This window comes from Hemitrygon akajei, chromosome 28, assembly GCF_048418815.1.
Source record: "Hemitrygon akajei chromosome 28, sHemAka1.3, whole genome shotgun sequence".
Lineage (NCBI taxonomy): Eukaryota > Metazoa > Chordata > Chondrichthyes > Myliobatiformes > Dasyatidae > Hemitrygon > Hemitrygon akajei.
The window spans coordinates 21,286,436-21,310,625 of record NC_133151.1 but is presented as its reverse complement, the minus strand read 5'-3'; the positions used below and the strand labels follow the sequence as shown (position 1 = coordinate 21,310,625).

At 46.9% G+C, this 24,190-nt stretch overlaps 5 protein-coding genes across 5 annotated transcripts in view; 2 read left to right on the top strand and 3 right to left on the bottom strand.

Moving 5' to 3' along the window:
* LOC140717771 (uncharacterized) overlaps positions 1-22,739 on the bottom strand; it is a 90,817-nt gene extending 68,078 nt beyond the window's left edge. Inside the window, exon 1 of the mRNA XM_073031490.1 lies at positions 22,349-22,739. Within this exon, the coding sequence (XP_072887591.1) occupies positions 22,349-22,728 (380 nt within the window). The 5' untranslated portion in view covers positions 22,729-22,739. The remainder of the gene's footprint in view (positions 1-22,348) is intronic.
* On the top strand, positions 12,469-12,861 carry LOC140717487 (histone H4). The gene has a single exon (XM_073031066.1). The coding sequence runs from the start codon at positions 12,480-12,482 to the stop codon at positions 12,789-12,791; it is 312 nt and encodes a 103-aa protein (XP_072887167.1). The 5' UTR covers positions 12,469-12,479; the 3' UTR covers positions 12,792-12,861.
* On the top strand, positions 13,435-13,915 carry LOC140717759 (histone H3). The gene has a single exon (XM_073031474.1). It carries the CDS (start codon positions 13,476-13,478, stop codon positions 13,884-13,886), a length of 411 nt encoding a protein of 136 aa, XP_072887575.1. The 5' UTR covers positions 13,435-13,475; the 3' UTR covers positions 13,887-13,915.
* On the bottom strand, positions 14,962-15,682 carry LOC140717486 (histone H1-like). The gene has a single exon (XM_073031065.1). It carries the CDS (start codon positions 15,632-15,634, stop codon positions 15,002-15,004), a length of 633 nt encoding a protein of 210 aa, XP_072887166.1. The 5' UTR covers positions 15,635-15,682; the 3' UTR covers positions 14,962-15,001.
* Positions 22,740-23,619: 880 nt separating the features above from the next.
* Positions 23,620-24,190, bottom strand: LOC140717485 (histone H2B 1/2). The gene has a single exon (XM_073031064.1). It carries the CDS (start codon positions 24,128-24,130, stop codon positions 23,756-23,758), a length of 375 nt encoding a protein of 124 aa, XP_072887165.1. The 5' UTR covers positions 24,131-24,190; the 3' UTR covers positions 23,620-23,755.

Sequence of the window (24,190 nt, the reverse complement as noted above, 5' to 3'; positions counted from 1 at the left end):
TCAATAATGTTACAGTCCACATAGAGTTCATTTTTGCTGCCTTTTTAGCTTCACCACCAATGGTTCTTCACCGGGAACACAGGTCCACTCAGTGCGGCTTTCGGGCTTCACCGGTCCTTTTACCCTGGATGCGTGTGTCCACCCTTTTTCTTTTGTCCGTACAGCCACCTCTGTTGTTAGCAGGACCTGGAAAGGACCTTCCCACTGTGGCTGTAACTTCTCCGGCTTCCAGGTCCTTACCAGAACCCAATCTCCAGGCACGATCTGATGTAAAGCAAAGTCGAGCGGCGGAGTCTGGGCCAAGAGACCCTTTTTCCGCAGTTCTGCAAAGGAACGGGACAAGGCCAGTAAATTGTTCTTTACAAATACATCACCCCCCTGTAGTGTGGGATACCCCTCTATTTTATTCCAATATGGCAGTCCAAAGAGCATCTCATAAGGAGATACTCCTATGTCCTTCCGGGGCGCTGTACGTATTCTCAGGAGAGCGATCTGCAAATACTTGGTCCATGGTAGCTTGGTTTCCAACATCAACTTGGTTAGCTGTGCCTTCAGGGTGCTGTTCATTCGTTCTACTCTTCCCGAACTCTGGGGATGCCACGGGGTATGGTACTTCCATTCGATATCAAGTGCATCGCAAATTAACTGGTGCGTATCTCCTTCTTGGTACGTGGTAGTGATACTCCCGTTATTCCAGCTATCCTTTCTGGGGTAATGCATGGCTGTCCTTTACTGACCCGGTGTCCCAGATACCTTACTTCCTTTTCTACAAATTGTAACTTTTTCTTTGAGACCCGTAGCCCCTGCTTCCCCAGTAAGTTCAGTAGTCTGATGGTGTCTTCCTGCACCCCTTCCTGTGTTGGCCCGGATAGTAATAGATCGTCCACATACTGTAGCAGTTGGCTCTCTGGAGCACATTGGAATTCCGCTAGTACTTGCTCCAAGACCTGCCCAAATAGGTTAGGTGATTCGGTGAACCCCTGTGGCAGGACCGTCCACCGGAGTTGTCTTTTCCGCCCCGTCGTAGGATTTTCCCATTCGTACGCAAACATGTCACGACTGCTCTCTTCTAGCGGGCAACTCCAGAAGGCATCTTTTAGATCTATTACACTGAACCATTCATGGTCAGGGGAGATCTTACTCATCAGCGTGTAAGGGTTGGGCACTACTGGGTATCGGGTTTGGACTACTGCATTTAGGCCCCGCAGGTCTTGTACCATCCGATAAGTCCCATCTGGCTTTCGCACCGGGAGTATTGGGGTATTATATGGTGACATACGTTCCTCCAGTAGTCCGTCAGCGATCAATCCCTCAATCACCAGCTGCAGACCTTTTCTTCCTTCCATCGCAATGGGGTACTGCTTCCTTCTCACTGGGCGAGTGTCCGGTAACAAGGTAATCTGTGAAGGGCTGATGTTCAATCCTCCCCTGTTTCCCTCTCTGTACCATACCTCGGGTGCTATTTTCCGATCGTCTTCCTCTTTTAATGCGAATAGTTTTACTATTATTTCTCCATTACTTGGCACTGTTCCAATACCCAATTGAACTTGCAGATCTCTTCCTAATAGATTAAATCCTGCCGAGGGCAGCAGGAGGAGGTCTCATCTGGTTGCTCTATCTTCATATCCGACTTCCACATTGTCCACAATTTGCACTTGTATTGTCTTTCCTCCGATACCGGATACCCCCATTACTTTTGTTCCTGTCCGGGCGCCGGGAGGTATCTGGATTACGCTAGATCTTTCGGCACCCGAATCTACCATAAAGGTTGAATCTGACCCTTGGGGACCTACTTTTAAATTTACCAGGGGTTCCTGCCGATAATTCATCCCCAAGGGGTGGAACCCCCGACCTCCCTAGTCTTCATCTTCCATCATGGCATACGAGCGCACTTCCCGTCGGTATCTGGGGCACTCGCGCCTGAAGTGTCCCTCTTTGTTGCAGTGAAAACATCTTAAAGCCTTCCTTAGCCCTCCTCCTTGCTCCTGGCTACTACCTCGATCCAACCATGGTCCCCGTCTCTCTCTACTATCTGCGGTTACTTGTCGCACTGTCTGGACCATTATCCTTGCCGTCTTCTTTTGTTTCTCTTCGTCCCTTCTGACAAAGACCTTCTGAGCCTCACGGAGTAATTCACTCAAGGGCTTGCTGTTCCAATCTTTCATTTTCTCCAGCTTTGTCCTAATGGCCGGCCAGGCTTTGGACACAAGCTCTACTCGAATTAGTTGTTGTCCCACCTCTGTCTCTGGGTCTACTCCTGCGTATTGTTGCATATTTTTCCGAATCCTATCCAGGAAATCTGACGGGGTTTCATCAGGGTTCTGGTGACTTCCAAAGGCCTTAGTGAAGTTGTATCCCTTTGGCACAGCCTGTCTCATTCCCTTTATTAGGAATTCTCGCATATCTCTCATATTTCTTCGGCCCCCCTCCGTTTGCTTATCCCAGCCTGGGTCCACAAGAGGGAATTTCTGTTGCGGCTCTGCTTCGTTTGGCCTTTCCTTTTCCCACATTACTATGGCCGCCTGTCTTATCATTTGTCTTTCTTGGGTGGAAAACAAGGTTCCCATATTTGAGTACATTTCATCCCAGGTATAGGTATTTGGTCCCAGGAATTGGTCCAATTGTTCCGCAAGGCCCATTGGATCTTCTAACAGGCTTTTCATTTCCTTTTTAAAATTCCGTACCTCAGCGCTAGTCAGGGGAACATTAACATACCCTGTCCCTCCATTTGCTCCTCCCATAGGTACTTCTCTCAGAGGATATAGTCTGGCAGTCTGTTCGACTTCCTCTTTGTGATTTTTAGCTGTTTGTGACCTGGTTTCCATCCTCCTGGCTCCTATACTCTGCGGTTTTGCACGCTCTGTTTCCTCTTCACCCTGGTCTGCATTTTCTCCAGCTGCAGCTGCCGATTCATTTTCACTTTCCCTTGCCTCAAGGTCATCGATTTGCGGAGCGGTAGGGGGCACATATGGGGGCGGCAGGTGCTCGAGCACCTCCCATGTATTCTTTTTCTGTCCCCCTTCATTTATCGTTTTCAATTTATAACTATTTATCGTTGGTAACCAGCATAGGGCATAATCACTTTCTTCAGGTTTAACGTTAGGTTTTGAATTCACGTACAGATTAAGGGCTTGTTGTACCCAATCCTCGCTAGACCCGAACTTAGGCCACCACACAGCCAACCCTTGGATCGGCTGGCGGGACCAGAATTCACAGTACTGTATCATCTTTTTCTTTGACTTCCCTTTTCGCCTCCCCTAATCCCAATTTTCTAACATCCGTCCCAAGGGACTATCAGGGGGTACCCCGGGGTATTTTTCATCGTTGGCGCCTGGATTTCCTTTACCCTTTTCTCTCTTAGACCCCTTATTCCCCATCTCGAGGACTTGCCCAGTTCCAATCCACCCGCAGGCACCCCGTAATTCCACAATTCTCGTGCACTACGTCTCTGCAGGAATTTAATTTGAATGTGACCCACCTAGCTCGGTCACTCCTGTCCAATTCCGGAACCTGTATTCCCGCGATCGCCCAGGAATCCACCTGCAGGCACCCCGCAGTTCCACAATTCTCGTGCACTACGTCTCTACAGGATCTACCTGCAGGAATCCCGCAGCTCCACGATTCTTGTGTACTACGTCTCTACAGGAATTTAATTTCTTACCTGGGTCCTGTGCACAGAAATTACTCGATCGCTCACTGTCTCGACTGCCTCGACAACCCCTCTTTGTTTCCTTGAGTCCGCCGGATATCACTCGCTCAAGCTGCGCGGGGCGAAGAGCAAGGAATCGGACTGCCGAACTCGGCAGGGTGCACCTTTTCCGATGTCCTTCCTTGCCCCCCTCACGGCCGGAGTGTGGATCCCGGACGAGCACCCCAAGTTGTCAGAAACGAGCCACGCTCCCGAATAATGGCTTCAAGACAAATTCAAGGAAACAAAGTTTATTAACAGTTCTGCAGAGCTGGGCCCCCTCAGAGAAGGGAACCCTGAACCTTACAGGGCAGCAGGTTTTATTCTTCTTCCTTACCCCTCCCCTCCCTGACTCGGGAGGTACACAGTGTTTTCCCATTCCATATTTGGAGTTGTTTTTTTACACATTTCTGTAAAACAATAGTCCATATCTCAGGACTTCAATGATTCAACAAACAGTTAATCTTGTCAGGGCTTCTGCATTCATAATTAAATCACATTTGTCCTCTGACTTTAACCCAGACATAATTAAATCACATTTGTCCTCTGACTTTAACCCAGACCTCTTTCAGAAACGCACATCTTAATTTTGAATCTTACACCTCCCCTTTCACCATCACTGTCCCTACATGTAAGGTACCTATGAAAAGTATTCATGCTGCTTTAAAGTTATCATGTTTTATTGTTTTACAACATTGAATGATAGTGGATTGAATTTGGCATTTGTTTTACTGATCAAGAGAAAAAGACTTTTGTGTCAAAGTGAAAACATCTCCACAAAGTGCTTTAAATTAATTACAGATATAAAACACAAAATAATTGACTGTATAAATATTCACCCCCAAATCATCACTGGTACAGCCAAGTAGTTATAAGAATTACATTATCAGTTAAGTGGAGGTCTCGGTGTGAGTCAAGGTGTTTCAATTGATTGTAGTAAAAATACACGATTGTTGGTAGTCAGTATTCTGGGAGAAACTACACCATAAAAACAAATTAACACTCTGAGCAGCTCTGCAAAAAGGTAATTGAAAAACACAATTCAGGAGATGGATACAAGAAAATTTTCAAGTCACTGAATATCCCTTGGAGTACAGTTAAGTCACTCATCCTGAAATGGAAAGAATATGGCAGAGCTGTAAATCTGCCAGGATCAGGCCATCCTCAAAAACTGAGTGACTGTGCAAGAAGGGGACGAGTGAGGGAGGCCACCAACAGACCTATGCTAACTCTAGAGAAATCACAATCTTCAGTGGCTGAGATGGGAGAGACTGTGTATACAACAACTGTTGCCCAGATGCATCACCTGTCAGAGCTTTATGGGAGAGTGGCAAAGAGAAAGCCATTGTTGAAAAAAGCTCTCATGAAATCTCACCTGGAGTTTGCCAGAAGACTCTGAAGTCAACTGGAAGAAGGCTCTATAGTCTGATCAAACAAAGTTGACCATTTTGGCCATCAGATTAAACACTAAGCTTGGCGCAAGACAAACACCGCACAGCATCAGAAACACACCATCCCAGCATGGTGAGGCTGCATCATGCTGTGGGGCTGTTTCACTGCAGCAGGCCCTGAAAGGCTCATAAAAGTAGAGGGTAAAATGAATGCAGCCGAATACAGTGAAATCTTGGAGGAAAACTTAATTCAGTCTGCAAGTGAACTGTGACTTAGGAAAAGATTCATTTTCCAGCAGGAGAATGACTGCAAATCACAGGAATGACTTAAAACCAAAGTAAATGTCCTGGAGTGGCCAAGTCAGAGTCCAGACCTCAATCCAATTGAGAGTTTGTAACTGGACTTGAAAAGATCTGTTCACTCATGAACCACATGCAATCTGCCAGAGCTTCAGCAGTTTTGTAAAGAAGAATGGGGAAAATTTCAGTGTCCAGATGTGCAAAGCGGATAGAGACCTGTCCATACAGAGCCAACGGTAATTACTGACAAAGGTGCATCAACTTGACTTGAAGGAGGTGAATACCAATGCAATTAAATTATTTTGTGTTTTATATTTGCAATTAATTAGATCACTTTGTAAAGATCTGTTTTTCACTTTGACACCAGAGAGTCCATTCTGCTGATCAGTTTGGGAAAATAAAGCCAAATTAAATCCACTGTGAATCAACGTTGCAAAACAATAAACATGAAAACCTCCAAAGGAGACTGAATACTTTTGGTGGCACTGTATCCACCCCTTCACCAGCACGTTATGAACAAATCCACCCTGCTCCTTTCCATTTTGCCGATTCCATGTGGAACATTGGACATGTAGGAATGTCAAATTCCCAGTCCAAGTCTCTGTAACCATGTCCCTGCAATAGCTGGTAGATCAAACATATTCGTCAGTACACAATATGGAACAGATGGCAACCTGCCCTTCAGTCCACAATATCTGCACCAATCATAACAATGTTGAGACTTTATAAAGTACTGGTGAGGTCATACTGGAGTATTGTGGGCATTTGTGGGCCCTTTATCTTAGGAAGGATGAGCTGAAACTGGATGTGTTTCAAAGGAGATTCTCAAAATTGACTCCAGGATGAAACAGCTCGGCATATGAAGAGCGTTTGATTGCTCTGGGCCTGTACTCACTGGAATTCAGATCAATGAGGGCTGACCTAATTGAAACCTATCGAATGGTGAAAGGCCTTGATAAAGTGGATGTGCAGAGGATGGGAGTGTCTGAGACCAGAGGACACAGCCTCAGAATAGAGCATCATCCTTGTAGAATGTGGAGATGAGGAATTTCTTTAGCCAGAGAGTGGTGAATCTGTGGAATTTGTTGCCTCGGGCAGCTGTGGAGCCAAGACTTTATGTATATTTAAGGCAGAGGTTGGTAGATTCTTGATTGGTCAGATCATGAAGGGTTATGGGGAAAAGGCAGGAGCTTGGGGCTTTGAAGGAAAATGGATTAGCCATGATGAAATGACGGAGCAGATTTAATGGGCCTAATGGCCTAATTCTGATCCTATATCTCAGAGTCTGTATCACCTCCTCAGAAACCTCAATCAGCTTTATCAAGTGTGATCTGCCTGCACAAAGCCATGCTGATTGTCTCTAAACAGGCCGTGCCTTTCCAAATGAGCATAAACCCTGTACCTCAATATCCTCCCCTGTAGCTTCTCCACCACTGAAATGAGGCTGCCTTGCCTATAGATCCCTAGATTCTTGTTATTTCCTTTCTTGATCAAAGCTGCAACATTTGCTACACTCCAGTACTGAGGGAACTCATATGTTGCAATTGAGGACACAGACAGACAGACATACTTTATTAATCCCGAGGGAAACTGGGTTTTGTTACAGTCGCACCAACCAGGAATAGTGTAGAAATATAGCAATATAAAACCATAAATAATTAAATAATAATAAGTAAATTAAGCCAAATGGAAATAAGTCCAGGACCAGCGTATTGGCTCAGGGTGTCTGACACTCCGAGGGAGGAGTTGTAAAGTTTGATGGCCACAGGCAGGAATGACTTCCTATGACGCTCAGTGTTGCATCTCAGTAGAATGAGTCTCTGGCTAAATGTACTCCTGTGCCTAACCAGTACATTATGCATTGGATGGGAGACATTGTCCAAGATGGCATGCAACTTGGACAGCATCTTCTTTTCATACACTGCCTTCAGAGAGTCCAGTTCCACCCCCACAACATCACTGGCCTTACGAATGAGTTTGTTGATTCTGTTGGTGTCTGCTACCCTCAGCCTGCTGCCCCAGCACACAACAGCAAACGTGATAGCACTGGCCACCACAGACTCGTGGAACATCCTCAGCATCGTCTGGCAGATGTTAAAGGACCTCAGTCTCCTCAGGAAATAGAGACGGCTCTGACCCTTCTTGTAGACAGCCTCACTGTTCTTTGACCAGTCCAGTTTATTGTCAATTCGTATCCCCAGGTATTTGTAATCCTCCACCATGTCCACACTGACCCCTTGGATGGAAACAGGGGTCACCAGTGCCTTAGCCCTCTTCAGGTCCACCACCAGCTCCTTAGTCTTTTTAACATTAAGCTGCAGATGATTCTGCTCGCACCATTTGACAAAGTTTCCCACAGTAGCCCTGTACTCTGCCTCATCTCCCTTGCTGATGCATCTAACTATGGCAGAGTCATCAGAAAACTTCTGAAGATGGCAAGACTTTGTGCAGTAGTTGAAGTCCGAGGTGTAGATTGTGAAGAGAAAGGGAGACAGGACAGTCCCCTGTGGAGCCCCAGTGCTGCTGACCACTCTGTCTGACACGGTGTTGCAAGCTCACGTACTGTGGTCTGCCAGTCAGGTAATCAATAATCTATGACACCAGGGAAGCATCACTGTCAGCTTCTCACCCAGCAGAGCAGGGCAGATGGTGTTGAACACACTGGAGAAGTCAAAAAACATGACCCTCACAGTGCTCGCCGGCTTGTCCAGGCGGGCGTAGACATGGTTCAGCAGGTAGAAGATGGCATCCTCAACTCATAGTCGAGGCTGGTAGGCGAACTGGACGGGGTCTAAGTGTGGCCTAACCATAGGCCGGAGCTGCCCTAGAACAAGTCTCTCCAGGGTCTTCATGTTGTGGGAGGTCAATGCCACCGGTCTGTAGTCATTGGAGCCACTGGGGCACGGCGTCTTCAGTACAGGGTCGAGACAGGACATCTTCCATAGCACGGGAACCCTCTGGAGACTCAGGCTCAGGTTGAAGACATGGTGAAGTACTCCACATAGCTGGGGGGCACAGGCTGTGAGCACCCTGGGGCTGACACCATCCGGGCCTGCAGCCGTGCTTGGGTGGAGACGTTTCAGCTGTCTTCTCACCTGTTCAGCTGTGAAGCCCACTGTGGTGGTTTCAGGTGGGGGAGGGGTGTAGTCCTGAGAGCAGGGTGGGGGGCTGTGAGGAGGGGTAGGAGGGGAGAGTGGAAAATGTGTTGATTGGGGGCCGAAAACAGATGAATCATGTGGGGGATGGGCAGGGGCCACAGTGTCAAATCTGTTGAAGAACAGGTTAAGTTTGTTGTCCCTGTCCACACTACCTTCAGCTCCTCTGTTGCTAGTTTGCTGGAACCCAGTGATGGTCCTCATCCCACTCCAGACCTCTCTCATGTTGTTCTGCTGGAGTTTCCACTCAAGCGTCCTGACGAAGGGTCTCGGTCCAAAACGTCGACAGTGATTCTTCCTATAGATGCTGCCTGGCCTGCTGTGTTCCACCAGCATTTTGTGTGTGTTTGAATTTCCAGCATCTGCAGATTTCCTCGTGCTTCCTCCTACACCTGTCTTTAGCCTCCCTGATCTTGGCTTTCAGATCCCTCTGTATTGTCCTCAACTCCTCCCTATTTCCATCCCTAAATGCCCTCTTTTTAGCGTTCAGGTTGTCCTTAATGTCCTTTGTTACCCATGACATGTTATTTGAATAACGAAGGACAGTTCTTGCTGGAACATTGCAGTCCACACAGAAGTTGATGTAACCAGTGATGCACTCTGTGAGCCCATCAATGTCCTCTCCATGAAAAATGTCACCTGATCTTAACAGCATTTTTAGTGACGTCGTTGAAGTTATCAATCACATCAAAGTAAAAGCCCTTAACTCACGTCTGTTTGAGCAGCTTTGTGAAGAAATGGATACAGAGCACAAACGCCTTCTCTTTCACACTGAAGTCAGGTGGCTATCAAGATGGAGAGCCCTGGCCAAGGTTTTTGAGTTAAGAGAACAGCTACAGAGATTTCTTTCAGGAAAAACATCACCACTGGCAGCACACTTGACGAGGAGTGGATAGCAAAACTCGCTTATCTTTGTGACATCTTCAACCTGTTCAATGAACTCAATTTGTCACTTCAGGGGAGAATGACAACTATCCATGTCTGCGCGGGAAGATCAACTCCTCGAGCTTGCAAATGACGATGGGCTGAAAAATATGTTTGACATAACATCTCTGCCGGCATTCTGGATCAAAGTCAAGGCTGAATATCCTGAGATAGCCACGAAAGCACTGAAAACGTTGCTTCCGTTTCCAACATCATATCTCTGTGAAGCCGGGTTTTCTGCAACGAATGGAACAAAAACTAAATTGCGGAATAGACTGGATATAAGGAGCAAACACGAGGAAATCTGCAGATGCTGGAAGTTCAAACACACACAAAATGCTGGTAGAGCACAGCAGGCCAGGCAACATCTGTAAGGAGAAGCACTGTCGACGTTTCAGACCGAGACCCTTCGTCAGGACATAAAGAACCCCCTTTTGAGTATTGCTGTCTCCCATCACCCCGCGATGAGACCGCCTTATTGCAGGGAAACAAGCCCAGGGCTCTTACTGATTCACCAATATTGGTGTGTTGCAATGATTTTATATGCTCATACGAGGAAAATATGTGCTGTGTGTTTAATATCCAAATGTTACTTAACATGTTATGATGCTATTGACTTATAAGTGACCTATAATTGACTTATCACTATATGCATGGGAGGAAAATATGCACTGTGTGTTTAATATTAAATTCTTTAGATAAACCCTTTTAGAAACAAAATTGAGTGTATTAATTAGCCACTTATAAGTGACTTATAGTTTCACCTGTATTCTGGTATATATTAACAAACCTCTCCCCCGCCAGCCGGTCCGCAAGAATATTGTCAATATTAAATGGGTCCGCGGTGCAAAAAAAGTTGGGGACCCCGACATAGATCCTTGTCAAATCCCCAGCAATCTGCTCACTTGCTTCTTTCACTATTGTAGGATATATGTGTTCAGTTCTTGGAGTCTTATCCATCTTATTGCTTTTCAGACGTCCCAGCACAGCCTGCTCCTTAATCTCAACACGTCTCTGCACATTAGCATGTCTCGCTCTGTTTTCATTGACATTCAATTCCTTCTCCTCAGTAAGTATTGACACAACGGACTCATTTAGTACCTCAGCCACTTCATCTAACTTCAACCACATCATTCCTCCTTTAATCTTGAGTGGACCTTTCCAGTCTCTGGTTATCCCTGTTTAACTACTATAAATCAAAAGGCCTTGGGATTATCTTTGATCCCACTCCACAAGGACAGTTTGAGGCCCCATTTGGCCTTTCCTATCACCAGCTTTAGCATTTCCCCGCTATCTTTATATTCCAAAGAAACCCAGTCTGATTTTAGCTGCTTAAACCTTTCATATCCTTCTGACTAAATTCAGGATCTCTCCATTAATCCAAAGTTCCCTTACCTTACCACCCTTGTCCTTACTCCTTCCAGGAACATGCTGATCCTGAACTCAGATCTGCTGGTCTTTAAACAACTCCCACATGTCGGATGTGGACTTGTCTGACAGTGGCTGCTCCCAATCAATGCCCCTTGGCTTCTGTCTTACTCATAACTAACGAAAAAAATAAATTGTGATCGTCAGCTGGCCTGGCTCGTTTCCCTGAATTAATTCCCGTCTGTTCTCGCCTCTGGTGGGGCTCTGTACATAATGTTTCAAACATTCCTCGGAATCGCTGAAGAAATCTTGAGCATCTAAGCATTGAGCAAGTTGCAGTCAATTCTAGGGAAGATAAAGTCTCCCACTATGACAGTTCCGTTCTGCATCTCTCCATAAACATAAACCTCTGTGTTCCTCCACCTCCCGGTGGTTATTAGGGGCCAATACTATAATCCAATCCGTGTGACTGTAGATTGCCTCTGTAAGTGAGCCCTCCAGTTTGCTGTGACATTCCCGGTGGGGTAACCTCTGCATCTTATAACCCCCCTCCCCCCCACTCACATGTAAAACAATGAAACCTAGAGATGTTGAGCTCCTCTCCTTGGACCCGTCTCACCTTTCCCTCGGAACCTCAATGATCCTCGTACCTAAAGCCCTCACCCACCTCACACCAGCTCCTCAGCCACCACTTTACCTCGGCTTTAGAAGGCGGCAACGTGCGCTCTGTATATCCTTCTATCTGCCTATGTATCCTGTTCCTTTATGTGACCGGACTTTCATTTCCCTCGCGACCCAGAGGAACAATTGTTCTAATGAATTAACCCTCTCATCACTGGAAGTGACTGCACCCTCGCCCACCAACTGCTGTGTGTGAGGGCGCTCGCACTGGTCATGGGGTCGGGGAGGGACAGACTGAGGTCCTCGGGGATTTGCGGAATGGAAAAGCACTTCCTGGTAATTTAAAGCAGGAGAATCAGCAAATTTCCAGAAATCTTCCAGTCTGTACATGTTTCATGCCATCTTGGACAGCGACTCCCATCCAATCCATAATGTACTGGTTAGGCACAGGAGTACATTCAGCCAGAGACTCATTCCACCGAGATGCAACACTGAGCGTCATAGGAAGTCATTCCTGCCTGTGGCCATCAAACTTTACAACTCGTCCCTCGGAGTGTCGGACAACCTGAGCCAATAGGCTGGTCCTGGACTTATTTCCAGTTGGCATAATTTATTTATTATTATTTAATTATTTATGGTTTATATTGCTATATTTCTACACTATTCTTGGTTGGTGCGACTGTAACAAAACCCAATTTCCACCGGGATCAATAAAGTATGTCTCTCTGTCTGGCTAGAGTGGATGTGGAGGGGATATTTCCTATAGTGGGGAAGTCTAGGATCAGAGGACACAGATGGAGCTGGAGCGCTTTGTGTCGGATAAACAATTGGAAATTGCCGGGTGTGGTAAAGTGAAGGCGGAGCTGGACGATGAGAGGCCGGTCTCGGCTCTGTCCGTCACTCTGACTCTGTCTCCTCCCCTCCCCGCCTCTGTCTCTCTGCGCGTTTCTCTGGCAGGTCGGGGCGTTGTGTATAAAAGGAGACAGCAGCAGTGGGTTTGTCACTGAGCAGCGACCCGAGTGAAGTAGCATCATGTCCGGCAGAGGGAAAGGAGGCAAAGGACTGGGCAAAGGCGGAGCCAAGCGGCACCGCAAAGTGCTCCGTGATAACATCCAGGGCATCACCAAACCGGCCATCCGCCGTCTGGCTCGCCGTGGCGGCGTCAAGCGGATCTCGGGTCTGATCTACGAGGAGACCCGCGGGGTGCTGAAGGTTTTCCTGGAGAATGTGATCCGGGATGCGGTCACCTACACTGAACACGCCAAGCGCAAGACGGTCACTGCCATGGATGTGGTGTACGCTCTGAAACGCCAGGGCCGCACTCTCTATGGCTTCGGCGGCTGAAAAACTCCCACTTCCTCCCGACAACACAAAGGCTCTTCTAAGAGCCACTCACCACCTCACAGACGGAGCCGTGTCCACAACCTTTTAATTATTTTTTTTGTCGATATATTAATCTGGTTTCATTTGAAATAGATTAATCATTCCGCTTCAAATATATATAGCTACGATTGTACCTTTCCAGGCGGTGATTACCGTAAATTCTGGATGCATTTATATCGATCTTAATCATTCTGTCCATCTCGGACAGAAATCAGTTAAGTCGTTTAGAGAGTCGATTCCGTAATCATCCATTCAAATCTTAACTGAGGGAATTAGATATTAAATGAAACTGAAAATCCATGATCCGTGATAGAATTAATTGTAAATAAAAAGTTATCAAGCTGGGCGCTCTGAAATTGGCGGGCGGTTTGAAATTAATCGGGCGCCAATCACAGTGCATTCTGATTGGATGAAGTCCGACCGCCAGTTAACAATTTTCCATTTTGTCGAAAATAGTTATTCGCCGCCAGTCTGCATGAAATCAATAAACCAATCGTAGCAACTAGATCCTTTAATAGACAGTCGCTGTTCAGCCAATCATAAGCGGTGGGACGGCCCTTCCCAGCTGTATAAAAGCCTGTTCTGGAGCCCGTTAAGTCTATCTTGTTCGTGTATTTCAGCCTGTGCTCTCACTCCCGAAGCAGAATGGCCCGCACCAAGCAGACAGCGCGCAAATCGACTGGCGGAAAAGCTCCTCGCAAACAGTTGGCGACCAAAGCGGCGCGGAAGAGCGCTCCTGCCACCGGCGGAGTGAAGAAGCCTCATCGCTACCGGCCCGGCACCGTGGCTCTGAGGGAGATCCGGCGCTACCAGAAATCCACCGAGCTGCTCATCCGCAAACTTCCCTTCCAGCGCCTGGTCCGGGAGATCGCTCAGGACTTCAAAACCGATCTGCGATTCCAGAGCTCGGCCGTCATGGCCCTGCAGGAGGCAAGTGAGGCTTACCTGGTCGGGCTCTTTGAGGATACTAACCTGTGCGCCATCCACGCCAAGCGAGTCACCATTATGCCCAAGGACATCCAGTTGGCCCGCCGCATCCGCGGGGAGCGCGCCTAAGCCCAGCCTACACACCGAACACAAGAAAAGGCTCTTTTAAGAGCCACTACCACGGCAAAGGAAAGGGCTGTAGCTTGCTGATCAATATTGTAGTAGCGATCTGCCTTCCCGATCGGTTTTGCTCTAATTGACCCCGAGCATCAGTTCTGTGCAGACAGGGTAATTCAGCGAGGGACAGGAGATAATAGACAATGGACAGTAGGTGCAGGAGTAGGCCATTCGGCCCTTCTAGCCAGCTCCGCCATTCACTGATCATGGCTTATCATACACGATCAGTACACGGTCCCTGCCCTCTCCCCATATTCCTTGACACCGCTATCTATAAGAGCTCTATCTAACTCTCTCTTGAATGCATCCAGAGATTAACGCACTTCCCTCCCTGTCAGGGTCTCATCTGGCCCTTCACTTCTCCCACAAACCTGTCATGTACAGCTGGTGCGGATGTTACCGTTTTGTTTGCTTTGGACATGGGGATACGTTCGTGCCCGCTGTGCTTGGAGTGGGAGCATGCCGACGCGAGGGGTACAGTGGGGGATTTCGGGGGGGGGGGTGGTGACTACCAGGAAATAGTGATTTTTTTACATTAGATTTCACTCTCTTGTACATTTTTGGTATTGGTGTTTTGTGTAAATTAACTATGTAGTTTTGTAGCTGGGGCCGGTATGAAGGTCAGTCGGCAATGCCACCGGGTAGTTTATCACATATCCTCCCGCTGCAGTCCGTCCCCAGAGACGGATCCCTCTCTCAACACGCCCCCTCCCCTCTCGCATAGGTTTCAGCAGTTCCCAATCAACTCAGCTGAATCTCCGCTGGTGTCAATGTCTCAGTCACTCTCTCCCGGATCGGAGAAGGAATTGGGCCTGAAACTGCCCACATCCCATATCTCTCAATCTCAGCTCGGGCATCCACGTCTCATTTCACACACTGAGACGGCACGGCCGCACCAAATGTCAGAGGTACCGGTAATCTCGGGTTCCATGTGAGAAGTTCCCCCGGAAAACTCAATCGGACCCGGCGCGGGAATCACAACACTCTGAATCAGCTCTTTTCTGAGATGTGGGTGGCTCTGAGAAGAGCCGTTGGGTTCAGATACACACAAATGCTGTATTCTCAATTCACTTTTTGACTGCTGTCTTCTTGGGTTTCGCGGATTTCGACTTCGGCTTCTTGGCCGCCTTCGTCTTCGGGGCTGCGGCTTTCTTGGGGCTCTTGGGCTTCGGCGCCGCTTTCTTAGCCGCGGGTTTCTTAGCTGCTGGTTTCTTAGCCGCTGGTTTCTTAGCTGTCGCTTTCTTAGCTGTTGGTTTCTTACCTCCCACTTTCTTAGCCGCGGGTTTCTTGGCGCCAAGCTTCTTGCTGGGAGATTTCTTGGTGGCAGATTTCTTTGCCGCTGGCTTCTTCGCTTTCTTCACCACCTTCACGGCAGTTTTTCCTTTACCGGATTTAAAGGATCCCGAAATACCCGAGCCCTTGGCCTGAACCAAGGAGCCGCTTTCCACTCTCCTCTTGATGCTCATCTTGATCTGGGGGCGAAGTTTCACCACATCGACACCGCTGTCGGCCAGAGCCTTAATGATGGCCGTACCGGACATACCCTTCCTATCGCGACAACCCGCCACGATCTTATCGATCTGTTCGCCCAGCGAGGGACCGGTTGGTTTGCTCCGGGCAGCCGCCTTCTTCTTGGGAGTCTTCTTTGCGGCGGCGGGTGCGGCTGGAGGAGCCGTTTCGGCGGGTGCTGTCTCAGTCATGTCGGCGACTCTGGTAAATCCTTCTCACAATCAGAACTGAATGAGAAATGAAGCGAAAGGCGGCGGCACAGAGCAATTTAAAGGCAGCGAGCGGACGGGGCGGAGACATCCTGCTTTCAGCTCCCGGCGGCTTCATTTTTCTGTGTTTCTCTTTCCTCAAAAACTCGCCGATTCCAATTCAAATCGGACACTGCGGAGACTCGGACTAGTCCCTGTCTGTCACTGAGACCGGAATGTTCGCTGGAAAGAAAGGTTAATCGGGATTAAAGGCAGCGCTTTCTATATTAACCCGTTTCATTACTGCATTGCCCGCGTTCGCTCTCCCGATCGTTGGCCTGTTCTCTGTTTTATGGCTGAAATATTTAATCGAATTAAAACTTTGCGGTTAATTCCCTCTTCGGGACTGAGCTGGGGAGTGGGGCGCTTCAGTAACAGAAAAATCTTTTCATTTTCTACAGGAGGCGCTGAGAAATCCTACGATGTGTTCGGACCCACAAACACAGTGACTCTGGTCTGAGCCGCCCGCCCCTTTAACTCACTCTCTCTGACACAATACACACTCAATGCTGGTGGAAATCAACAAGTCAGGCAGCATCAATGGTGGGAATATACAGCCCACTTTCGGACTGAGACCCTTCATCAGGTCTCTGGTGGGAGATGCTGCCTGACTAGCCGGGTTCCTCCAGCATTTTGTCCGCGTTGTTCGCCATTCCCAGAATCTCTTGGCGTTCTGCTGACACAATGTTCACATCTGCACCTTCATCGCATTGTACTGCTGTCAAAATAAAATGACAGATTCCTTGTCATATAACACGGTGATAAATGATTCTGATTCCAAGGAATAAAGGACAACGGACATTGTCTGACCAACCTCTCTGCGTAACTGAGAACCTCAGATCCGGGAAACATCCTTGGAAATCTTTTCTACACTCTCCGCAGTTTAACCCCGTTTCCTAAAACGGTGACAAGAGCTGTACACAATACAAGTGTGGCCTCCAGTCACTGACACAACTGTAACATAATATCGCAACTGATATACTCAGTCCCCTGACTAATGAAGACCAGCATGTTAAACCCGTTCTTCACCACCCTGTCTACCAGTGACACGACTTTCAATGAACTGTGTGTGAGAGATTTACCCCTAAATCTCTCCGGCCCATTACACTCCCTAATGACCGACCATTCACAGTGTAAGTTCTACACTGGTTTGACTTTGTGTGCAGATTTGTTCAACAAATTTGAGGAAGGACATTCTTGCTATTGAGGGAGTGCAGCGTAGGTTCACAAAGTTAATTCCCGGAATGGCGGGACTGTCATATGTTGAAAGATTGGAGCGACTGGGCTTGTATACACGGGAATATAGAAGGATGAGAGGGGATCTGATTGAAACATATAAGATTATTAAGAGATTGGATACACTGAAGGCAGGAAGCATGTTCCCGCTGATGGGTGAGTCCAGAACTAGAGGCCACAGTTTAAGAATAAGTGGTAGGCCATTTAGAACAGAAATGCGGAAAAACTTTTTCACCCAGAGAGTGGTGGATATATGGAATGCTCTGCCCCAGAAGGCAGTGGAGGCCAAGTCTCTGGATGCTTTCAAGAGAGAGTTAGATAGAGCTCTTATAGATAGCGGTGTCAAGGGATATGGGAAGAGGGCAGGAATGGGGTACTGATTGTGCATGATCAGCCATGATCACAGTGAATGGCGGTGCTGGCCAGAAGGGCCGAATGGCCTACTCCTGCTCCTACTCTCTTTTGTCTATTGCAATGTGCACTGCCTCACCATTGAAATGTATTTATCACGCTGTGCTAAATTATCAAGATTGCCCAGTTAAATAAGAAATACAGAATAAACTAAACAGTGTAAAAGAGGATCAGGGAGGGATGTGATTCCAAAGGTGAGAATGGAAAACCTGAAACCTGATCCATTCTTGCCTCTTTTACTCTTTAACTATCTGAAAGAAATCCTTATTCCCCTTTATACTATTGGCCAGTTACTTTAATAATTCATCTGTTCTCTCCATATTGCTATTTAGTTAACTTCTGTTCTTTTTAAGTCGACTAATCCTTTAGCTCCCCACTAACTTTTGTGATATTCTCTGCTCTCTCATGTTCCTTTATGCTGCCTTTGTCTTCCGTTGTTGCTGATGGTTGCCTCATTCGCCCTTTCAAATATTGTTTCTGCTGAGGGATGAACTGATCCTGCATCTGCCAAATTACTCCTGGAAACTCAAGCTTTTCATACAAAGGTAATCTGGTTAATGCTGGGGAAGTCAAAATGCCCGACTGCTGTAAGCCTGTTCCCATTACACCTCTGTGTGATTTACCAACATGTCTGCTCCACAATACCTGAGCCTATTGGGAGGCCAGCAGTGTAATCCCATCAAAATCACCATTCATCATTTTATTTAAAACCTCTACTTACAAGGCCTCATCAAATCCCTCACTTATTACTGTAGTGCTGGTCTCCCTAATCAAACATGCCACATCCCCCCACCTGTCAGGTAGCCTTTAAATGTTTCACCATCACCTTAAACAATTGTCTTGTAAATTTATGCTTCCTACCCTGACACAAAGAGTGATTGCCTACTGATTTTGTAAACCTTTGGATGGTCACCAGACAGCTCCTTAATCTCTCTGGTGAGAAAGTGAGTCCCAGTCTGTCCAAAGTTCTGCTAATAATTCAAATCCTCCAGTGTCAGTAACATCCTCATCAAACTTCCTTCCACACTTTCCAGGTTTATGACATCCTTCCTGTAGCTGGGTGACTAGAACTGTGCACAATACAGTGCAATCTCACTTTGACGATTACAGTTGTCATATGACATCCCAAATCCTGTAACTCAATTCCCTGACCAATGAAGACAAATAGGCCAAATATCATCTTCACCATCCTGACTACCTGTGTTGTCATTTTCAGTGAATGATGTTCCTGTATTCCATGGACACTCTGCCAGCAATACTCTCCAAGGAACAAGAATTTACTGTGCAGGTCCTTCCCTGGTTGGATTTCTCAAAATGCAAGAGTTCATACTTGTCCACATCAACATCCATCTGCCATTCTTAGGCCGACTTCCCCAGGTCATCTCGATCCCATTGTACTCTCAAAGAATCTTCACTCTCTACTTTACCACCAACATTGCTGTCATCTGCAACCTCACTATTCGCATTCACAACAATGTCAGAGAAACTGTTCACATTGATGACAAATGACAGTACCAGAACCGATCCCTGTGAACGTCACTGGTCAGAGGCCTCCAACCTGAATGACAAGCTGCCACGAACACCCTCTCTCTCCTTCCACCAAGACAATTTTGTGACACTGACATTAGGCAGAATCTTGTCTGGCATCCTTTCTGCTACAAATGTGTAATACAGAGGAAATAAAGAATAAAGAAAAACATATCTTCCTACAGCCTACACCTCTCAGAAGTGCCGAAGCCTCAACTCCCCACTCCAATTTCTGGCCCACTCATTGAATGTCCGCTCTGTTAAAATCTAACTTCTTTTTATTGGATCTTGGTAAGTGCATAACTATGCACAATCAAATGCCAAATGCCCATGTTCACTTCATTTAAACTCCCTCTGCCTTTGCATAATCATATGACTGTGGCACACAAAATTGTGAATGCAGGAAACCAAAGTACAGGCCTGCACTGTTCCACAAGGCCACAAATGATAAAATAAACAAAACACGTATAACAAACACTAGAATCCCTAACTGAGAGGAATGGAGATGCTGGATGACCAAAAAGATTTAAAGAGAAGCAAGATAAATGTTTATAAAATCAGGGAATTGGGATTGACATACAAGAGGCAGATCAGCCTTTGCATGGAATTGTGGGTGAGGGACTAAGAGAGAACACACTAGAGGCTTCATCCAGTGAGACAGTGTGAATAGAGCTCAGGATAAGAGAGGTGCATTCACTGACGGAGTTGTGCTACAGGCCTCCCAAATGCCAGCAGGAGGTAAAGAAACTGAAATGTAGCAGGGAACGAAAGATGTAAAAACAACAGGGTCATTGTAGAGGGCGACTAATTTCCCCAATGTTGACTGGGACTCCCTTAGACTCAGGGGCTTAGATATCACTGCATATGTTAGAAGAATACTGGGATGTTTGACAAACCTTATTGAATATTTTGAAGTAGTTACAAGGAATGTTGATGAGGGTAAGGCAGTGGATGTAGTCTATATGGACTTCAGCAAGGCCTTTGACAAAGTTCCACATGGAAGGTTAGTTAAGAAGGTTCAGTCGTTAGGTATTAATGCTGGAGTAATAAAATGGATTCAACAGTGGCTAGATGGGAGATGCCAGAGAGTAGTGGTGGATAATTGTTTATCGGGATGGAGGCCGGTGACTAGCGGGGTGCCTCAGGGATCTGTTTTGGGCCCAATGTTGTTTGTAATATACATAAATGATCTGGATGATGGGGTGGTAAATTGGATTAGTAAGTATGCTGATGATACTAAGGTAGGAGGTGTTGTGGATAATGAGGTGGGTTTTCAAAGCTTGCAGGGGGATTTATGCTGGTTAGAAGAATGGGCTGAACGTTGGCAGATGGAGTTTAATGCTGAGAAGTGTGAGGTTCTACATTTTGGCAGGAATAATCCAAATAGAACATACAGGGTAAATGGTAGGGCATTGAGGAATGCAGTGGAACAGAGAGATCTAGGAATAACAGTGCATAGTTCCCTGAAGGTGGAGTCTCATGTAGATAGGGTGGTGAAGAAGGCTTTTGGAACGCTGGCCTTTATAAATCAGAGCATTGAGTACAGAAGTTGGGATGTAATGTTAAAATTGTACAAGGCATTGGTAAGGCCAAATTTGGAATTTTGTGTATAGTTCTGGTCACCGAATTATAGGAAAGATATCAATAAATTAGAGAGAGTGCAGAGACGATTTACTAGGATGTTACCTGGGTTTCAGCACTTAAGTTACAGAGAAAGGTTGAACAAGTTAGGTCTCTATTCATTGGAGTGTAGAAGGTTGAGGGGGGATTTGATCGAGGTATTTAAAATGTTGAGAGGGATAGATAGAGTTGACGTGAATAGGCTGTTTCCATTGAGAGTAGGGGAGATTCAAACAAGAGGACATGATTTGAGAGTTAGGGGGCAAAAGTTTAAGGGAAACACGAGGGGGTATTTCTTTACTCAGAGAGTGATAGCTGTGTGGAATGAGCTTCCTGTAGAAGTAGTAGAGGCCAGTTCAGTTGTGTCATTTAAGGTAAAATTGGATAGATATATGGACAGGAAAGGAGTGGAGGGTTATGGGCTGAGTGCGGGTAGGTGGGACTAGGTGAGATTAAGAGTTCGGCACGGACTAGGAGGGCCGGAATGGCCTGTTTCCGTGCTGTGATTGTTATATGGTTTGATAATCTGTGCCTGTACTCACAGGAATCTAGAAGAATGAGGGAGAATCGTATAGAAACACATTGAATGTTGAAAAGCCTAGATAGCGTTGATATGAGAGGATGTTTCCAATAATGGAGGAATCTAGAAGCAGACCACACCCTCAATACAAAGATGCACCTCTAGAATAGAGATGAGAAATTTCTTTAGTCAGAAGGTGATCAATCAATGCGTTTCTTTGGCATGAAGACAGTCAGTAGGGTCTCTTTCGCAAAATGTTCATTTATATTCAGAGGCCTGGGTGGACGAGTTTTTTTCAGTAAATACGGTCGGTTCCACAGGGTAAACGTACCTTTGTAGACAGTCAGAGACCTGTGTAGCTGTACCGCGGAGAGCATTCTGACAGGCTGCATCTGTCTGGTGTGGAGGGGCTACTGCACAGCACCAAAAGAAGCTGCTGATATTACCCAGGACATCTTTAGGGAGCGGTGCTCATAAAGGCAGCGTCCATTATTAAAGACCTCCAACACCCAGGGCATGCCCTTTTCTCACTGTTACCGTCAGGCAGGAGATACAGAAGCCTGAAGGCACACACTCAGCCATTCAGGAACAGCTTCTTCCCCTCTGCCATCCGATTCCCAAATGGACATTGAGGCTTTGGATAATACCTCACTTTTCTAATATACAGTTTCTCTGACTTTGCACATTTTTAAAATAGTGTATTCAGTATACGTAACTAATTTACTTGTTTTTTCATTATGTGTTATTTTATTTATTATTATTTTTCTCTCTCTGCTAGATTATGTATTGCATTGAACTGCTGCTGCTAAGTTAACAAATTTCACGTCACTTGCCGGTGATAATAAACTTGATTCTGAAATGTAAAACGCAAATGTTATTTTTCTGTGAGGCGATGGGAATCGCTCATGAAGCAACGAACAGGCGATGTTCCCGCCTTCTGCACACCGGAACGGTCCGGGGTCAACCCGCAATGTGGAACCCAGACAACGCGGTTCTGGGTGATGAAGAGCGGAGTCGTTCAGTGATCGGAGATTAAATTCTCCCTCTCGGGGCTGACTCCGGAAGTTCATTTCACCACTCTGCGCCTAGTGAACCCGCTGATTCTCTGCAACGGGAGAGAGCTACATTCGGTCGGCTGAGAAGGGAAAACGAGCCGGGACTGAAACGAACCGGTTTCCCTGCAGAGTTATATTGGTTTATTCGGGAAAGAAACATGTCGAGACATTGACAGATGCAGGATATCAAACGGACGGAAAACACCCGCCGCTCAGCCCTTCCACAGATATTGTGAGTGGCTCTGAAAAGAGCCTTTGAGTAAATAGATTCAGCTTACATCGCTTCACTTACTGGCAGCGCCGGTTTTCTTGGGCAACAGGACGGCCTGGATGTTGGGTAACACACCGCCCTGAGCGATAGTCACCCCTCCCAGCAGCTTGTTCAGCTCCTCGTCGTTGCGGACAGCCAGCTGCAGGTGTCGGGGGATGATGCGGGTCTTCTTATTGTCCCGGGCCGCGTTGCCGGCCAATTCGAGGATTTCGGCCGTCAGATACTCGAGCACAGCAGCCAGATAGACCGGGGCTCCGGCACCCACCCGCTCGGCATAGTTGCCCTTTCTTAGGAGTCTGTGAACCCGGCCGACCGGGAACTGCAGTCCAGCCCGAGACGAGCGAGATTTGGCCTTGGACCGAGCTTTGCCAGCGCCGCCTTTTCCACGTCCAGACATTTCCACAGTCACACTCCTACTCAAGCGAGAATGAAGGAATGTTCATACAGCCCAAACTCGCCTTTTTTTATACCCTCTTTGAGAATGCAAACTGATGTTTGTGATTGGTGTGATCCTATTTATTCTCATTGGTGAAGAGAAATGCTCCAATCGAAGAGCTGGTTAATCACCAATCAGCAGTCCGTAAAGGTAGAAGCGCGGAAAATAACAGTCTCCTCCCCAAAGTGCACTGAAATCTGGAAAAAAGCCCGCCAAAAAATAAATCTATTGTTCAAATGTATTTTCAAGTTAAATAATTGCAGATCTGTTTTAAGATTGGGTCTTCGCATTTCCCTCTGTTACTGAAACCGGGCACATTTGATTTAAGTGTAGTTGATATTGGAGTGTCTGGGAACTCAATTCTCTAATTTCTTTCAACCGGTAACGGAACCGAATAAAACTGACCCTCAGCTTCTGCCCGCGTTCGGTCACTGTGTGAACGTTATCAGGTTATGGAAAACGGTTCTTCTCAAACTTTGACCAGAGTATAGTCTGCAATTTTATAAAGTTATTATATGAAAGAGCCATCAGAAGGAAATCTGCAGATGCTGGAAATTTAAACAACACACACAGAATGCTGGTGGAACACAGCAGGCCAGGCAGCATCGATAAGGAGAATCACTGTCGACGCTTCTCCATATGAAAGAGACATGATGTCTTTCAGGCTCGAGTTGAAATGAGATTCAGGAGTTACACAACTGGAACCAATAAACTCCTGAATAAACGAATAAAACAACAACGGCAGCAGAGCTTGGCATGGATACCGAGTGCGACGGACTGATGGGGAAGCGGGTGGGGGGGGGGGGGTCGAACCAATTCCTTGTCAGTTCACTGGGAGTTTAATCCAACCGCGATTTAGCTCTTGTAAAAGTCACCAGACATAAAGTATGTGTAATTTATTACCTAAATGCTAGTACAACTCTTTCATTGAAATTGTGAGTGGCTCTTAAAAGAGCCGTTTTGTTTTCGATCATCTCACTGGGGAGCTTTACTTGGAGCTGGTGTACTTGGTCACCGCCTTTGTCCCTTCGGACACGGCGTGCTTGGCCAGCTCCCCGGGCAGCAGCAGGCGCACGGCGGTCTGGATCTCCCGGGAGCTGATGGTGGACCGCTTGTTGTAGTGGGCCAGGCGGGAAGCCTCACCCGCGATGCGCTCGAAGATATCGTTGACGAACGAGTTCATGATGCTCATGGCCTTGGAGGAGATGCCGGTGTCGGGGTGAACCTGCTTCATCACTTTGTAGATGTAGATGGAGTAACTCTCCTTCCTCAGCCTCTTGCGTTTCTTACCTGCCTTGCCCGCTGATTTAGGCAGAGCTTTCTTGGCGCCCTTCTTCGGAGCGGATTTCGCTGGCTCAGGCATCTCCTCTGACCGTTTTCGACCCAGAAATAAGCGGAATCGGCCGTGAGCACGAGTTAAATA

Coding starts and splice junctions, on each gene's coding strand:
- LOC140717485 (XM_073031064.1), bottom strand. CDS start 24,130: ATGCCTGAGCCAGCGAAATCCGCTCCGAAGAAGGGCGCCAAGAAAGCT.
- LOC140717759 (XM_073031474.1), top strand. CDS start 13,476: ATGGCCCGCACCAAGCAGACAGCGCGCAAATCGACTGGCGGAAAAGCT.
- LOC140717486 (XM_073031065.1), bottom strand. CDS start 15,634: ATGACTGAGACAGCACCCGCCGAAACGGCTCCTCCAGCCGCACCCGCC.
- LOC140717487 (XM_073031066.1), top strand. CDS start 12,480: ATGTCCGGCAGAGGGAAAGGAGGCAAAGGACTGGGCAAAGGCGGAGCC.